Source organism: Aquila chrysaetos, chromosome 13 (genome assembly GCF_900496995.4).
Source record: "Aquila chrysaetos chrysaetos chromosome 13, bAquChr1.4, whole genome shotgun sequence".
NCBI lineage: Eukaryota > Metazoa > Chordata > Aves > Accipitriformes > Accipitridae > Aquila > Aquila chrysaetos.
Genome location: NC_044016.1, coordinates 26,961,997 through 26,981,411, shown reverse-complemented (window position 1 = coordinate 26,981,411; position 19,415 = coordinate 26,961,997). Strand labels below are relative to the sequence as shown.

Sequence of the window (19,415 nt, the reverse complement as noted above, 5' to 3'; positions counted from 1 at the left end):
AGACTCCTAAGAAACAATCTCTTCTTCCTGAAAAACTACTAAGGAATGAGAAATTATAAAATATGTTATACCTTTCACATGGGGAATACTGCAGATTCTTAGAGCAGAAGGAAATATTGACTATTACCACTATACTTAAAAAAAAAAAAAAAAAAAAAAAAAAAGCTTGCATTAGTTCTACTGCAGATGATAAAGGAATTTCACTATTTATCAGATAACCAAATTATTCTCAAAAGACTATGTAATTTCACAACTAAAAAGTAACTTACTCATTCTTCAATAATTGTGACCAAAATGTATATCTGTACTGTAAACATACAAGCCCTGCTATTTGACAGTGGCAGCTATTTTCTTCTTAGAGGACGTATTCATACCCGACCATCTTTTATGCTTGGCACATAACTATGTAAGACAAGCACAGTCAGTGCTACTTTAGTTTTCTTTAAACTGTAGAATACTGATGTTGGATAACCGGGAAGGACTAGGAGAGGACAACGGGAAGGGAATGTACCTGTGGACGACCTCGCTGGAAGCCCTGCACACCCTGTAACAGCACAGTGCTTGGTGAAGGTATGCATAAACTTCCAGGTGGGTGCCATGAACAATAAATCAGTGACAGTCCAGAAAAGTAATTTTACCTCCAAAGATGAAAATTGGCTCCAACCTGGCAGTCTCATTACATTTTTTTCCTGTGGCCCACCATCCATTTGATCTTCGCATGGACAGGGGCATTTTTCTGGATCTGCCAGATAGCAGCACAGTCAGCCTCAGGTCCTATATGGAAGGTCAAGCCCTATCAATGTGAGATGAAAGAGCCTTTTCAACAGAGGGTGAGAAGGACTACTTTGATGTCAGAAACACTAGGTTTGCAGTGAAAACGCAGCAAAGGGTATGCTTATTTTCTGATTAAGAATAATTCTGAAATCATCTTGGGAAATAATTCTGTATGGATCCACAAGGACACCTTCACCTGAGAGAATGTCATGCAAGAAGGAAATCCATGCTACACTGGCTTAGCTACTTCCCTGTTTTCCTGTTGGAAGCAACTGCAATCTACTTTTGGAAAAAGATGGAATTGCGAGCAGGACTCTGTGCCTCAAACAATGGCCCTAAAAGCATTTGGAGAACCAAGCTCAAGTTCTTGTTTGGAACTGAATCCACAACACTGAATTAATACAAAAGAAAATATTAAGTCAGTTCTCAGGCTAGGTATAGATTCCTGCCAGTGCAAGGTTCCTGGGTCAACTGCTTCCTGGCTGGTAGCCAGCAGCCTCAGGCTACCCCTGCGTGTTACACAGTACAATGTCCTAGTCTCCTCTTTCACCAGCCAACAAGTACATGGGAAACTGAACCAAAAGACCTGCAGAAGGGATGCACACATCACCACTGACCTAGATGAAAGAGGAGGAAGCAAGGGTATTATTAAAAGGACAGATGCTGAATGGATTTCTCCACATAACTGTAGAATATCTTGCTTCTGAAGAAAGGTTAAAATGTATCTGCCTCAACACTTAACCACGACCAGGCAAAACATAAGTATACGCTTCCGTTTGTCTTGGGATAAACAAGCAGGAATTCACCGTGGTAAGAGGACTGAAGTCCAGCTGTAACATTAAGTTCTCATGATCTGCAATTTGTCAAAAGGCAGTTAAGTCTTTGGTATCTGGTAGTGACTTCTGTGGCCTGAACTGCAACGAGAAGTGATTTTTGCACACTCATTCTCTGACACATGCACATGATTAGACTGGAGGACCCAGTCTCTTGATGGTCCCTTTATCAGGCAGCAGTCCCAGGTATAAAAATAGATACAATTGTCTTGGGTGAGCAACTATCCAGCCAATGCACTGGTAAACACTATTGTAGCACCAGAGAGTACGAAGGGAAAGTTTATTTTTTGCAATGGTGTCCATATACTGCTAACTTCATCTTTTTAAATAAGAATGTGTGGATAAAGGTGTTGAGACTTCTTACACTGTATCAGTAACCTATCTAGGTTGCTTGCTCTAAACCCTTTACCTCTGAGGTAAAAGGGAATGAGTTCTGTGATTCCCAGGGTTAATGAAGAGTCAATTTCCTTCAAGACAGATTTGTACAGGGTGGGTCTCCAAAAATACTCATAATGAAAGGTGGAGGAGAGGAGTGGGACTGCTAGAGAACAGAAAGGCAAACTGGATCAAGTAACTTGTGGTTAAGTGTCTAAAACCCAGAATGATCCCTTGCCAAGTTCAATGGAAGAGAGCTAACGTGTTTCCAAAAGTGAGAGAAAGAGAAGCAGATGAAAGCAACTGAACAGGATATTTGCACTCTTTGAGAATGTTTTCCAAGACTGCTGACAAGAAGGCAATGAGGGGGTAAGAGCTGGCAATGACACCTGTAGTCTATGCCAGTGATGACAGTATCAACCCTTGTGTTCCTTCTTGTTGCTGGAACAGATTCTGGGTGTGGAACACAAGAAAAGTGGCCACTATACTAAGCCAATCTGGGATCCTTAAATGCAGGTAACTGCTGAGTGTTCCTGCACTAAACACAAAGGAGATGTCAGAAATTGCCAACCAGGATAGCAACAACCTGCATGCAAGTCTTCCTTGGAATCTATGGGATGAGATTCTGCAAAGGAGACCAGGTATCAGTGAGTTTGTCTTCATAGCTAGAGCAGCTGGTGACTTGACAAACAGCTGAAATGCACACACTTAACCAACCAAAATTATTTAGGTACTTCAAACCTGCACTGTGAGAGCATGACTGCTCAGATTTCTCTTCACTGCTGAAAGAATCAAGGAAGATGGAACCAGATGGATGAAGAGAAAGTTGGTGGCTCCTAAGAATACTGATGTTTCCTTTACGTTTGGAGAAAAAGAATGTATCAAAAGATCTTGCTATGATCCAAAATGGTTTCATTAAGTTTACATACCATATTAACTTATAACCAACTATCAGCAGTTTCAATTTCCTCCCTGAGTGCAAATTAAAGATGACTTCAAATTTGCTTTAACTGATTTAGAAAGACTCTCAAACCCGCAAACCTGACCATCCTAAAATCTTCATTTCCAGCCAGCAATATCCAGAAGGTGATGTGTATCAGTTTCCTTGACATCCCTTAATTTTAAGGTTCAGAATAAAAAATGAAAGGCAATCTAAACTTGTGTGTTGAAATAGGTTCCAGTGCTTGTTGCTGCTACTCAGGATTCAATAGTCCTGAAAATAAGAGAGTAAAGAGCTATGCTGAATCAGTGCCTCCTCACCTCCTCCCTTCAAACTAAGGCACATTCTTCTTCAAAGACGATTAACATAATAGAGACTTTCTGCTGGTGCTGAGTTGCTGCAAGAGGTGGGGAATCCCTTGAAGAGTCCTTCTTTAAACAAATGGTAGGACTGAAGGGCCTTGTAAAGCCCTTTAGGTTGACCAGAAAACTGTCTCAGTATCAGGTGTGTACTATGTCAAGCAGAAATCTTGAATGCTGACAGGAATGGAAATAAGGGCTAATTCAGCATCCACAGAATCCTTGGCATTAAGTAAAAAAATAATGCTGTCTTTCATGTCAATACTGGAGTTGCATTTGGCAATCCCAGGGGAGAGGCAGAATGACATTTCCAAGCACCGCAATCAGTACTGTTGACTGAAGCCAGACATGACAAAACCACAATTTTGAGAGTGCTTCCCTTGCTTTTTCTCACTAGGCATCAGTGTCAGAGCTGTCAGCACTAATACTGGAGCAGATCATTTGGGTCAACTGAGCTTCCACAACGGATTCTCAGGTGGCCAAACCAGAGCTGCAAAGGGAGCCAAAACAACGTCCTCATGTCCATCTTTTTATAAATCCTCGAGAAGTGTGATGTTTGGCACTCCGAGTGCTAGCTAATGGTAAAGATGGGGTGGCATACTCTGGGATGCCACTTCTGCTTACATACTAGGAAACAGCTAAGTTTTGGTGCCCACCTCAACCAGTTCTGAGGTTGATACACTCAATTGTTTTTAGCAGAAATATCTAAAATTCCAACTCCCTCTCCCTGCAACCAGGGAGTTCAGATAAAACCCAGCAAACTCAGTACCTTCCTGTTCCCCCTCGCCTCCACTGAGGCTATATAAACACTAGTTATACAGCTCAGTTAAGCAGGATCATATGTTCCAAGTGACAGGCAGATGGAAGATTATTTTTGAAGAAATCATCGGAAGATAAAAACTTTAACAGAAGAAGGCAAACATGAGAAGGAAAATGCACGTTAGAGGCCTTTCCAAACACTAAGAAGCACAGCATCAATATACATACAATCACCACAAAGAACAGTAGCACACACAATTCTGAATAACAGCTGCATAGTATTAATCAGGCAGACTGTCAGTTCTTGACTACAATGAACAGTTTTCAGCATACAAACATCACAGTCTAAAATTAAATGAAAAATAAACATTTTATACTGTATTACAAGAATATATTCTAAATCATACCTCGGGTGCCAGGTATTCTGGAGTACCGCAGAATGTTTTCATAGTTGCTGCATCTGTGATCCCTTCTTTGCAAAGTCCAAAATCTGTAATTTTTATGTGTCCATCTTTATCCAACATTAGATTTTCTAACTGTGTGTTGGGGAAAAAAAATGTTCCCTTAGTATTTCTTAACAGGACTGGCTGATGCATTACATCGATTTTGTAAAAAAGATACAGAGTTATTGCTTGCAATAGAATGTAATTTGTTTGTAATTTTAAAAAAAAAACACTACAGCATCTATTTATTACAGCATTTAACAGTGTTTACTGTTATACAATTTAAATAATTATTTAAAACTTTAATACAGTTTACAATAGTCAATCCCAGGCCAATCAAAGCGTGACCTTTCGTTCTGAAGTTTTACAAGTTTGGTGCATCCTCCATACAATGGAAGCAAAATAATTTTCTAAATATTCTTAATAAATAATCAAGTAATTCAAGGTTACAATCATGGCTGTCATTTGGTAAGACTTCATAGGTTTCCTTTGCTGTAACATGACCTTCATTTATCAAGATGCATTTTACTTACTATACTGTCATGAAATAGTTAATATATATCCGTAAATCCTTAAAATACCTGCATCTTCTACCACCTTTTCAATAACAGACAAAAGTGTGGGTAGAGAGGCTACTGATAAAAAACAAAACCCTGAGGTAAATTCCTCCTTGTATACTTGTAAAGGACACTGTTCTTGAATTGTGTGTGTGTACCTCTGCATGCTTTGCATTGCTTTTTAAATACATGATTCTTGCTTTGAGATATGAAAACAGAATATAGCCTGTTACAAAGTATTTAAAGAACAGGAATAAAAACTACTGCAGTGTTTACTGTGGACTATCTCAAAAGCATGGCTAGCATCACTTTCCCAAAAGCTTTTTATTAGCAATACTTTAAATACAGATAGAACTAAAACCAAGTGAAACATACTTGTGAACAACTTTTCTCAACAGAAAAAGGGGGTTTTTTCTAATTATAAGGTGTGTAGTGAAAATACGAACTAAGAACAATCGTAGCCCTGTCTTCCTAAGTCTGCATAAAGCCTGAAATACAATTCAAAGGTTTTTCCTTTTGAGTCTAACAGTGTCATACAAAGAAGATGCAAAGTAGATGACACCAGCAATAGAAGATTAATGACGTCAAATTCCTCTTTCCTTTTTATTTACAATTTAAATCAAAAATCATGACCTATTATTCCTTGACCAGACAATCCCATATTTTTCCCAGATGTTACAGCACTTCATACTATTACAACAGATTCTGCTACAAACAGGTAAGTCAGTATTTTGTTTTGTCTGCCGCCCTGAGCAGAACTTGCCTACCGTTGCCTCCTTCTCTTCAATTCCTGTACAAAGGAGTCCATGAATGAACTCCACTAGTGCGCACGTATAATGCAAAAGCACAATTTCCCGTACAAGAAATTGAAGGCTTGTTACAGAAATAAAATAGTATCATCGTGGAATTTAGAATTTCCTCTCACATAAGTTAGAATATGTTCCTGTTGAAAGCAGAGGTTATTTTCCATAGAACATGGTCATACTGTGTTACAGAGTACCTGGAGCTTCAGGCAACAGAGGATACAAAACTGTATACGCAGGCAAATGTAAGCCAAACTACATTCCAGTATTATGAATCTTTCCCAAGATATAAAAGACAAAATAATTTTTAAATTAAGGCTGAAATTCTTTTCCTATTGAAGTATTGTTTTAAATGTTTTCAAATCGTATAAGAACGTAACTCTGGTGAGATAAACAGAATGCAGTCACTTTGCCCCAATTCTCTATCTCCCTTGTTTGGGGACATTGAGAATTATATTTGAGATTTGTGTTGAAATCCAAGTTAAGTTGTAAGTAATGGGGAAAAAAAAAAAGGATCAGAAGTTTAGATCTCCTTCAAGTGCTGTTACTAAGGTATGCTGTTTTCTTTTTTAATCAAGTTTAAGTCAAGTAATGTACCCATCTATAGATTACTGTATCAAACAACTTCCTTCAGCACACACTGAACTTTAAACTGAACACAGATTTTTTTTCCCCATTAACTCTGAATAGTGCAACTTTATAATTACTTTGTGTTTGTCCCAATAGTCTCTGCAAAAACAAAAATTTGATTACTTTTTTTTTTTCTTTTTTTACCTTGAGATCACGGTACACAATCTTCCCAGAATGCAGATAGTCCAGGGCAGAGACAATTTCTGCACCATAGAAGCGTGTGCGGTCCTCTGAGAACACCCGCTCTCTCGACAAATGGAAAAACAGCTGCAGGGTAAACAGCAGGGACAGGATTGTAATAATTACTGATTTAGTGGGGGAAATTAACACAAACATAAAACACCTCTCATCACCATATTGTGATGATAGATAGTGTACTCTCAGTGGACACTCAGCACTCTTAGACAGCAGCTGGCTTATCTTTTCCAGGTTTCCAAAGGGAGAAAGCGAGCTGTTAAATCAGCGTTTTAATCAATATACCAATCTTGTTTAAGGCATTCTGCTTGCTACTCATTTAACCTTCAGTTACCAGAGGAAAAAAAAAGTAGCATGCAGCAGCATCATTCTGTACTTCTCCCTCCACCACTTCCTTGGATTTTTATTTTAAGCCACTGAGAAATATCACTAAAATACCCAGATTCTGGTTCTGCCTTAAGTTTTTCAGTAATTAATAACTTTCCTTTGAACTGAAAAAAGTCTAGTTCTTCAGCAGACTTCGACTAAACAGGTGAACTGGCATTTTACAAAAACAGCACATTCATACTGCTAGCAATATCACAGTCACTAGAAAAAGCAAAGGAACAACTGCTTAGGGCTTATAAAAACAAATCTATGTATTTAGTGTATTTCTTTGCTACAATGTAAACATTTCTTTGGGGGTTCTGTCTCTTTAATACTTTATAAGTAACAGCACTTTGCAGACACTTTTTCAACTGAAGTCTTTCAGTGAAAAATACTAGACATTACGTATTGCCAGTAACTTCAGCTGCAATGAAAAAGCAGAAGGTGAAGTTCGGTAAGGCTGTCAGCATCTTATTGGATAAAACATCACCACATCACCCTCAGAACCTGGAACACCTCCTAAAAAAGCAGGATTTGGCTATTTATTTCAAATGTTCTCTGAAATGGGTGGTTTTATTTAGTGTGTTAAGAAAGCTTGGTAAAGTCCTCAAGCAAACATTAGTGAGTACGTTTCTGTATTCTGCTTAAGACCGAACAGGCTGCCAGCCTTACTCCTTCATGTTATAATGTTTTCGGTTTTACCACAAGAGCTAACAATCAACAAAACAGAAATATAGAAAATGTGATCATTTATAAATTAAAAATAGACAAGGAAATCCATAACAACAATGTGGGGGTTTTATTTTCACTGCTAAAAACATCAAGTAGATGAGAATTCTGAAATGGCAGGGCAGGTTCAAAAAAAAAACCAAAACCCACCAAGCAAAAAACCAATGATGTGCTTAATCTGTCATTACCACATCCTACTTTACACCTGTAAGAAATCTACACTGCTCACACAGCACAGAACAGTGTAAGAATTTCTGCAGCTATTTTCAGTGTGTGGACTTTTCAAAATGTAATTAAAAAGTCAATCCTGTAAACAACTAGAAGTCAACTTCTTTCCTGACAATTGTACTTCAAAAAATGTGTATTATTTTCTTCTGAACCTAAATAAACTTCCCACTAAACTGAGCCTTTTGACAGTATATACTTGTATAAGCAGAGACCTCACAGAAAACAGAAACTGCAGTATGATTTAAAGAGAATATTTCATTTTTGTTCATTGTGCATTCCCCTTTCAATTTCTTTTTGAATTCTCAAGACACCTTGTATAAAAATGGAATACCTGCATGACAAGGAGGATCATTATTTTGCAGGTATTTCAATTGCTCATTTCCCTGTTTAAGCACCAATCTCTGGTGGTGACATAAGCCCTCCCTGTAGTAACCTGCTTGCTGTACTGACGACTGCTTAATTGCCAACGCAAACACAAGACCCATACAGACTAAGCAACTAAGTCTGCCTTTATGAAGTGCCTCACATATTATAAAATTGAGAAAAGAATAAATAAATTTCTCAGCTTGTGGGGTCTTTTCCACACATTTTTGCAAATTTAAATAGGAAACAAACACCACTAAGTGGATCTTCATCCACATAAAGCAAAATACAACATTTATGTCATTTATGCATTTATGTCTGTTTTGTGGTCTCTTTCATAAATAATGAGCTAATTTCACTCATTTTAAGAGTTTTATTTGTTTCGATGGACTCAAAGTAATTCAAAATAAAGGCCAACTTTCAGATCACTTTTTAATGTGTACAAATAGCAAATACCTTCCAAAAATTTATAACATAACCTCCAGTTAGCCCTACATTCATATCCATGCAAAAGGACTTTTGCACTTTTCTGTATGAACTACTGTATCCAGTAGTTGAGCAGCAAAGTCTTAGAAAATTCTAAAATCTCAGGATACTTGTCAGCAACAGATATATTAGTTTCCATTAAAAAAAAGTGTCCCAATTTGAATCTGAGAGTTGATAACCTGACAAGTTAACATAACAAAAATTTATTTTCTTTACTGTTTATTTCCAACAAAATAGTCTTGATATTAATTTAAAATACTAACTTCAAAGCAAAATGACCAGCTAGAAACAACTAGCAACAGTTGTGTTTGGCAAAGAGACTATGAGTTCCTAAGTCAGTTTATTTTAACGTTATATATGACACTACAGTCGCTCTTCATAAGCATTCTTCATATTATTATAGCACCTAACAGTTGTCATCAAACCATACACACTAGTTTTTGAATGAAGAATGTACATTTAGATATGAAAATGTATGTTAAAAGTGAATTCATACACTGAGTTATATGCTAAAGATACTAAAGAAAATGTTAAAATTATAGTAAAAAAAAAATCTAATTCAGTGAGATTACAGCATTATTTTCAGCTAATTATTTAGCTGGTTCACTATTGTGGAATAATTATGCCACCAGGCTCTATTTACAATTGTCGGAACATGAAGAGTAGATATATTAAGTCAGAGAAGGGAAAGAAGTCGTCTGATGGAAGGTTATGAAAAAAAGCTTCCAACATTTGCACTATTTATTGATTTGCAGTTATTAAATATATGCTATAAACTCATTGGAATTGCAATAGGAATAGCTTTGGCACAAAGCAAGCCATTTTGCACATAACATTTTTGATGGCATACATGAGGGTGCTACAGTTATGGTGAGGACTGGAGCTATAAATTTCCTGGTATGTATTTAAAAACTGAACAACAGTGTTGCCATGGGGTTTTTTCCTAATAAGAAATTTTAATGGAAAAATTTTAACAAATAAAAACAAAGATCAAACATAAAAGTACATTCAACTGCAGATCCAAGCATGCCAAATATATAAAAGACAAAACCTTATACCAATCAATATGTTAAACTTCTACATATGCTAGTGACCTATTTAGCATGTTGCAAGTTGTATGACTGGCTCTTGCTGTTGCATATTGCGTTTGCTCAGCTCTGCAGGTAAACACATTTTATATTTGACTGTTGATTTGACTCTTTTGCAAAGCATTTGCAGTAGCAGCCTTGAAATTTTGAATTGTTTATTGTTTCAGACTTTATATTGCTTCTAGGCACATTCTATCCCCAAAGAAATATAGCACCCTTATCTTGGACTTTCATAATTTTAGGCTACAAACATTCTCTCATTTACTTAGAGTTTAGGAAAACAAAACAGGACACAACCAAGATAAAAATGACAAAGCATACAACAATATTCAGTTATTTTTCATTAGGTCTCTTGTAAATCCTCTGTCTTTCTTCCTAGACAGTAATAGCACTTGTTCAATTACAACAAACCAATTAGTTCTCTCTTGCCTAATGAATTGAAGTAAGAGCTGTTGGAAAAAAAAAAAAAAAAAAAAAGCCAAGTGGAACAGAGATTCAAAATTCTGGTGTGGAGAAACCATCTGAACAAATTTTTGAGTCTAATTTTATTATACAGATAATTACCAATTACGTTTGTTACAAAGTATGGAATTTGGAATTATCCTGAAAGTGCAAAGCAAGGAAGTTAATCAACTTATTAGTCAGCTGAATTAGTGCACTCTGCAGAGTAATGTATGTAATAGATTTCATTCCTAAAGCTTTTCAACCTTTAAAGCAAAATACTGGAAATAAAAAATGGGAAACGTATACTCCAAAAGTATTCTCCAACAATACAGAGCCATTCTTACAGTATCATTTTTTATACCACAGTTTATACTATTCTGTGTGGCCTGGAAGTTGGGGGAACACTGTAATGTACTACTAACATACTGGAATCACATAGTACTCAAAATTTTATGAGTTACAAAAGGAAGAGTAGACAAATCAATACTAGCAGGAAAACCATCAGTACAGCCTTACACATTTTTTTCAAAATGTTGATAGGACAAGGAGAGCAAAAAAATGTACAAAAAGGAAGGGGATTTGTTTTCTTTAAAGTAGGCCTGTGGTTATCTGTAAGTACTGATAGTTTTACTTATTTAAAAATATTTACATGAATATTCTGTATTTTGAACCAAAGTAAAGAACACAGTTTATCATGCAATACTGCATGTACTTTTTTACCACACACACTCATAAAATATGCCATTTCAAAGTCTTGATAATGGAATTTGGTCATCTCACTGAAACCAGATTAATTTTTTTTTCTAAAATCAAATTTCAATGTCTTAATGCTACTGTAATGTAATTCCTTCAGTAAAACAAAGGTATTGAGAAGTAATCACAATGTTAGAAGTATCCTTCTAGCTCTATACTGCAACATAGTTTATGATCAATAGACATTGCTAAACATTTCATCCACAGACTCCAACAGCAACACTAAGGAAAGAAAAAGTTAAGCTTTCAGCCCCCAACAAAGATTTCAAGGTTGGGCCCTTAAGCAGCAGAAAATTAACTGTAAAAGTTGTCAGTATAAGGAAAATGTGTTCAGTATTTCCATCTGAATAATTCGCTTGAAAAAATCCTCTAATGTTTTACTTTAATACATTTAGCTACAGAATATGGTTTTTTTCTTTTTTTAAAGGAAGTCAAAAGAGAATTCAATACAGTAATACTTTGTACATTGTAAAAAAGCACACACATAGACCAGTAAAATTGATGCAGTTACATTTTCACTATAATGTGTTCCCTTATTAACTGAGCCTAACTAATTTGAAGTTACACAGGCAAAGGTAAGGCAAAAATAAATTGCTACTATTTGGGCAGAATATTAAATTCAACATGGATCTAGATTTTTAACGGGTATAGAACATTCTTGTTTAGAATCATTTTAACACAATTTCTTCTCCTCCAGAATGAAACTCAGTGACCCCTTCCTTGACTGTTTTCCTTCCTAAATATAGGAAGAGGAACTACAATATCTGACACTTTTCATTACTGTAGTAGGGCAGAAGCCTAAATTGTGGCATGTTCTTGCTTTCACCTGGGTGAGAGTCAAGAATATGGATACAAATTTCAAGCACTCCTTCATTCAGAGGACTGTTTGGGTAATGTGCTCCTGAAAGACGTAATCCATGAAAATTCCCAAGCAATTGACTCAGGCACAACTGTTTAACTAAAAAGAAATCTTTAATCTAAAGGAATTTTAAACAGAAACACACTGAAGGTAGTACAGCTCTGGAGAGAATCAAAAGCAACATGGAACTGCTACAGTCCATTTCCCACTGGAAGGATATAATTAAAAGATGAGTTTCAACACCTTCAACAGTGACAAACCATTGTAAGGAAATGAAACTTCCTTGGAAGACAGAGAGAACAGTAGAGGGAAGCAGCAAAAGAAAAAAGTCTGTGTACCATATAGGACATATGCTTAAAAAATGGCTAAAATGCTGCCTAAACTTTGTGCAACTTACTTTCAGTAGTTCTGAGTTAATAACAAGGCTATTTTTACAAATATGAAGTCCTTTGTATTTCTTAATAGACACCGACTAAAGTCTGAAATTCACAGGAAAATTTGGTAAGATTAAAGATTTTCCTATTAGAAAGGACAGCTTGTCCAACTAACTATTCCAGATCTCTAGTCAAGGAGCAGCACATAAGCAAATCAAGAGTTTCTTCAAAGAAAACTGCCTACTCTGAAAGGCCATTATTTCCCACCGTGGCAAAAATTTACGGTTGGCTTCACTGAATTAGGGAACCATCAGCAAAGAACATGAGCAACACTGACAAACAAGAGCATGGTACCTGGAAAAAAGCAACCCACTCTTGGCAAAGTACATTGCAATTATTCAAACCCCAATAAGCAAAAGCAGGCTGCCACCAGGAAATCCATGACACAAGAAGTTTACAGCAGTTGCCACAAAGGTGCACCACCCAATGCAGAGGAATGCAAGATACAAGCTTGATCAAAACACAGAGTCAGAGTATCCTCAATCGTAAGGAAGGAGTTGAAAACATTCTCTGCAGGCTCTGCTCTACATTCAAATAGGACAAAAAGTTATCTTTCAAAAAGATGAGTATCTAAATGATAAGGCTGATGTTAAAAATATACTTTCAAAGTGCATCCCCTGAGATTACAGGAATGCAATAAGGTCCTGCACAGAGGAAACTAAGAAGAATTAGGTGGTTTATAAGGCATCACTTTTAAAACTCATTGTAGATAGCACTGACTTCATATTGGTGACAAGTTCAATGTCAAATATGCCAGCTGGATGTCCAAGAGAAGGCTGTTATCCCATTGCTGCTGAGGGACATTTTTGTGTTTAGTTCAACTAGCCAAAATGGTTCAACGCCTGTGATGTCCAGAACCGGGTTTATACACATTGAGTCAAACAAGCCATCCTCCCACATGAGAGCCCTATAGCACCATGTTTAGCCATGGCTGGTAGAGGATGGCCATGGATGCATTAGGATGTAAATGGGCCTCAGACTGGGCCCAGAAATCACCAGAGCAACGAATGCCAAGACAGGCACTCTGGGGGTGCTCAGGCATTAGGGTTGTAGCTGAAGACAGTTCTGTTGTAGGAGAGCACAGCAAAAGGATAATGCAAAACATGGTATCATGCTGTAGCAATTCCTGAATGAAGAACCAGTTTTCTAATAAAAAAAATTAGTGGAAACTGTCCTTTAACATTATTATGCAGCATATAGTAGACAAAATAAGGAAAAACCCCTAGTTCACGTTGCAACAGGATACAGTCTGAATAGCAAACAGCAGCTAAAAGGCAGATAAAAGCCCTCTTCTTAGATTGCAGTTCTCTTTAATTCCATTTGACAGGTATAGTTTTTGATATTCCACTCTTCAGTAAACAGCTGGAGGACAGCAACAGCTTAAAGGCTAATGACGCTCTAAGAAGTTTAGCACTCAAGTTGAAATTTCCAGAGTACACAGCAAGTGAAGGGGACAGAAGTAATGAAAAATACAAACACTCCACTCTTTTCTTGTAGGTATTTGTAATGGCTACAGCGAAGAAGAGAGCACATGTTTCACATTAGGACAAAAGCAAGACTACTCAACATTATTTTTGGTTGTTTGCACAAGATTATGAACGTTTCATGCCAGAACATGCTATAGTATGCTTGAAGAAAAAATAATAAGCAAGCTATTTGTAATTATTTCTCTACCACGAAATTATCTTTCACGATACAACAGTCTAAATTTTCAAGAGTAGGAACTACTTTTGACAGCATAGTTATTAAACATGTTTACATTTTTTTTAAATAAAAGTTTTAAAAATTTAGAAAAAAAAACACTTCAAAGATACTAGAAAGCAAAAAGGGGCAAGAAAAAATATATCCTTTAAAACGTAACCCAGTGACAGCATTACCATTACAAGTGCAGAACATCTTTTTTAAACTTACCTCTCCTCCGTTAACATACTCCATCACAAAACACAAACGATCCTTTGTCTGGAAGGAATATTTCAAGGACTTGCAAAGAAAACAGCAAAACCAAACCAATTATCAACTTGCATTAACCCAATTTCTTGCACTTAAAACTGTAACAAAATTTAATTTTATCCTCTTAAGCAGTCCAAGTTAGACAATTCTGACTTGGTGAGAACTTTCAGAGTAATTAAAAGTGTAACTTCCTATCTGGAGCTTGAGATTAATTAATACAAAAACCTTCATGTCTTCCCTCATCTCTGCCACATAGCCATTGATATGAAAACATCATGCTAGTTATAATAAAATACTAAATATTTACTAAAATACACAATTTTATACTGCATTTCTTACTGCCATACATGGTACCAGCTATTCTCACTCATCGTATTTTATGATGTCCACTTCCACAATGACCATGACAAGAGAGATTACCATAGTCTTTTTTATTTCTCCCAAATGAAATCTTAAAAGTGATCTTAACCTCCAGCCTGCTTTCATTTCCAAAGCAAGCACTCTCTAGTTTCACATACTATGCAATGTTAAAAACACTGAGTGCCAAATGAATATATTTATCTACATATCATTTTAAAATTGTAGCAAATGTTATTATCTTAATTAAATTTTTTTATTTTATCAATGTTGATTTGCTGTTCCTTGGAAAAATGATACCAAAGAAAATCCACAGATGCAGGCTTGGTCTAAAAGAAACAAAATGCAGTAGAAGTATATGTAACAAAATCATAAGGAGACTCAGGTGACTTCAATACTGCATGTCTCCTTAAAATATTTACTTAATAGTATCAGTAATATATAAAGATACAACTGCAGTAACATTGTTGCATGATTTGATCGGAAGTATGCCTACTCCTGCTTACCTTCACACTCTAATTTAAGAAACTTCAGGGGATCTCATTTCTCTTGACTGAATTTCCAACAATATTTTGGCCAAGCAATGCAAATGCAATCCTCTGCTTTCTAAAGGGTTTGTTTATGATTTTCTAAACAGGAAAGCTTCCATGTTATACTTTGATACTTTAATACAAAAAAGAAAAACATTTTCCCCTATCTTAAAACACAACATGTTAATTATCTTTTGAAACCAATGAAAATATTTTCTAATATATTCTCCAAGAAGAGGAATCAGAATTATTTCTACAGAAGAAAGTCAGTTGTAAAATTAAAACTATTAATCAGAATTTGTAATGAATCTTAAAATTTTCATCTTCTTTTCAGTATTTTTCTTCTATTAAGTATTAACCATATGAAGACAAAGATATTGAAGTGGTGGTGTTTGAGTTTTGTTGCTCCATGGGCTACTTATGCTGAACAAATAGTTATTTTTATCATTTTATTGAATTCTTAATTAAGTTTTCTAGGTAAAAACTACTTACTTGACACCATGTGAAATCAATAACTTTTATTAAAAAAGTGTTCATATACAAAAATCACAAAAATTGCACAACAGTTACATTCTACAACTAAATTTGTTTTCAGTGCAGTTAAGCCTTGCAAAATTATTAGAAACTTTATTTCTGAACTCTTGAATACATATTCTGATAAAGGATTATCATAAGCACCAGAGAGCTACTGCTTGTTTACAAATCACCATGAGAAAGACTTCAAAATTTGTTTGTAAGTTACGTTCATAATGGAATACCCATCATGTTGAAAATTACCTGATAATGTACTGAAAGCTAATTCCTAATACTTACTGTTAAAAAAGGGTGTCTGGTGTTTTTCAATACTCTGCTTTCTGTAAGCGTATGAGCCACTTCATCCTGAGAAATAAAGAGTAGAAGTAGGTCTGAATTAAGATATAAAATTGTTATTTTATTAATTAACGAGGAAAAGGTCAACACTTTCGAAAAGAGAAAGCTACAGTACAGTGTTGGAAAAATGAATGAACCTGAAAGAAACATGACAAATAATCCACATTTTTTGAGAAAAGATTTTAAAGTAAATTTAAGTTTGGCAAAATACAATGTAACATTTTATTTGATTTTCTTTTTCTTATTTTCTTGCTTTAAAATGAAGTCTTTAACTTTATATCTAATGCAGGGAAGGAGGAAATTATAATATTGGATTTGATAGTTTAAAAATACAGTCATCACAACTTTGCAGTTCTGGTATGAATCATCTGCACGTATCTACAGAGAGACGGAATCAATTTGCAAGAAACATACACAGGTAGTAGTAACTGACAGGCAACTACAGGACCTGGTCTAATCTAGCCTCACGTTGAGTAAAGCCAGTTTTTCTGTTTTTAAACATTCGCTTGGTTTGGTGTTTGGTTTGTTTTTCTTTAAAACCAGGTGGCTGTACACCCCCGCTCCCTCCCTCCCCCGCCTGGCCTGTCCCGACGAGCAGAGCTCCTCTGGGGCGACCTCCTTCCCCGGACACAGACCTGTCTGTCCACACAACCCGCGCCCCAATTCCCGCCAGATTTTGAGAAAGCGGCCATCTGGAGAGAGACGGCGGCACTCTCCTTCCTGTCTGTGAGCCTGAAGAGGGAAGATTAAAGGCGAGCCCTGTGCCAAAGGGAGAGAAAGAAACTAACCCAGGGCTGCCAGGGGCCGGACCTAAAAGGCCTGAGAGGCTCTGGCCTGGTTTAGCCATCTTTTGTAGCGCTAAGCTACCACTGAGTATTATAGTCCACGGAATTGAAGACTAACTTAATGTGACTCAAACGTCAACCATAATCCTGCAGAAGTAAATATATCTAGTCAGAGTATGCTTTATTATTGCTACAAATAATACCAATATAACATTATGGTACTACACATGCTTATCAGACTAAGCTCTGAAGATAAGGTATTATTAAACTAGAAAGTAAACACAGATGTCAGGAGTTTTAAATTAGATTTTAAAAATTGTCAAAATAGGAATTTAAACAACAACAACAACAGAGTTAGTAGTAATAAATTATGATGCCATTTAGCTGAATAGCAGTGCAACACTGAGCGTACACAAGACAACCACATACTTGGGGAAAAACAAAACACACTTCAAGGAGAAAAGCAAACCTGAAGTTTTACTTATTTATTTATTTTTAAACCTCAGTGGTTCACCAGATATGGGGCATAAAAAGCTGGCAATGGTGAGTTTTTCTAGCATTGCCTCAGAAGTTTGTAATACTGGTAGCAGTTTCCTGGTAAGCGTAATATTAATCTGTCACGAAAATTTAGGGTAAGTGTAATATTCATCTGTCACGAAAATTTAGGATCAACAGATTTAGTATGAACTGGGCAGATGCTATACAGCCTTCTAGATACAGCTCTCAATGCACCACTTTTCTGCTTCATATCATGCTGTGACAGGTATGACCTTCTATAGTGTATATTATATTGTTATGGTTGGACTCGATGATCATAAGGGTCTTTTCCAACCTAAACGATTCTATGATTCTGTAACACATTATAGGCTGCGTTGGTACTGCAGATCTATTCTACCTAGTGACTGTATCCTTAGCACCGATCTCCAGAGTTAAATGTTAGTGATAAATCCCCATGGCATACTTACACACTGACTGGGCTAGACAGCTAAGTTCAGGCTCAAGTCTGCTTTTGTTTTTAGTTTCGGGAGGAATGGAAAAACTGGTATTTGGTGACCACAGGAAAAAAACTATGATCACTCAACTTGTAAAGATCTAAGCATAGTCTATTTTTTATTCTTTCATGTTTCTTATCAATATGCAACCATACTATGGAAAACTTAGAGGGACTCCCTTCAAAACTAAATTCCAGTTCTGAGGAAGTCAAATTTAAAAGACTGAGGTGCTCCCATTGTCATTATGGGATGAAAGGCATCTTTCCTCGCACACTTAATCTTCTTGTTAGTCTACAAATAGGCAGAAAAACAGACCCTGGTCTGCTTCAAGTAGTGCCAGGTTCTGCCCAATCACTGAGCTAGCATTCTGTTTTCAGGTAAACAGATCAATGAACAGTTGCATCCCTGACCCTTCAAAATTTCTCTAGCTTTATCCATCTGTGAACAAGAATTTTTGCTCAACAGAGACAAAGTTACCTGAGAATCAGTTTTAACCTTTCTAAAAATTCAGTGATAATGTATCAGCCAGCAAAGTAAAAGGAAAAACCTTAAAATTCAAAAATGTGTTTTGTATTTTATTGATACAAAGAAACCAGCTGAAATGGTCTGAAGGCTGGAAGGGTATAAAGAAGCAGCAGCAGCAGAACAGGAACTCATAGCAGTCAGACATAAGACTCCCCTGAGGACCCCCTGGGTGCCACAGCTGAGCAGAGCACTGGGAAAGGATATGACTCTGGAGACTGGGCCCCAGCATGCAGCAACCAGATACGTTCTGAGACCCACAGGGCAACCCACAGAGATTGCTGCCATTTATAAAGTCTTACAAGGAGGGCCACCAAGATGCTCCTTCCCATGCAGGATCAGGAGAACACAGCAGCAATACCCTCCTTTCTTTCTGCATCTCCTGATTATGAAGAAAAGGGCACTCTGTTGCTGTTAGTCCAACTCATAAACATGCCGACTAGCCTGCCAGTGCATGCAAAACAGCTGCTAAGGGCACGCAGAACTCATAGGTCAGTCTCTTCTCTGCTGAAGACATAAAATTAAGTCTCTCCCCCACACCAGGGCTGGTTTCAATGAAACTCAAGGAAATATAATTTTCTTTGAGGTTTCTACCCCTCTATCAAATTTAATCAAAACTGATCAACACATTCAGAAGTTATTAGAAAGTGAGTGACGGACAGACAAATGAACACAGAGATAAGACTGCAAAACACTGCACGCCTTGTTTTCATAGGCCAATAGGAACATTAGAAAAACCTGAAGGATATTTTAAAATAAAATATATGTTAACCACAGTAGTTCCCAGCCACATTCAGTTTTTACGAATAGTGGTATTGTTAGCCTCAAGCATTCAAAAATCTCAGTCAGATCCACATCCCTCAAAAACTTCCTTGGGACTATTTTCAATTGTGTCTCACAGTGATAAAAGCATGTAGGTTTCTTGCTCTCAACTTATTCTGTGCAAGTGGGATTCGAAACTTTAGAATTGCTAGAAACAAAGCTCAGAGTA

At 36.6% G+C, this 19,415-nt stretch overlaps 1 protein-coding gene across 4 annotated transcripts in view; it reads right to left on the bottom strand.

Moving 5' to 3' along the window:
- Positions 1-19,415, bottom strand: part of AKT3 (AKT serine/threonine kinase 3) — a 161,021-nt gene that overhangs the window by 34,755 nt on the left and 106,851 nt on the right. For all 4 annotated transcript variants that reach the window (XM_030035682.1, XM_030035684.1, XM_030035680.1 and 1 more), the window contains 4 exons: positions 16,069-16,134; positions 14,330-14,398; positions 6,618-6,740; positions 4,448-4,576 (listed from right to left, as the gene is read on the bottom strand). In XM_030035682.1, coding sequence (XP_029891542.1) covers positions 4,448-4,576; positions 6,618-6,740; positions 14,330-14,398; positions 16,069-16,134 — 387 coding nt within the window. The remainder of the gene's footprint in view (positions 1-4,447; positions 4,577-6,617; positions 6,741-14,329; positions 14,399-16,068; positions 16,135-19,415) is intronic.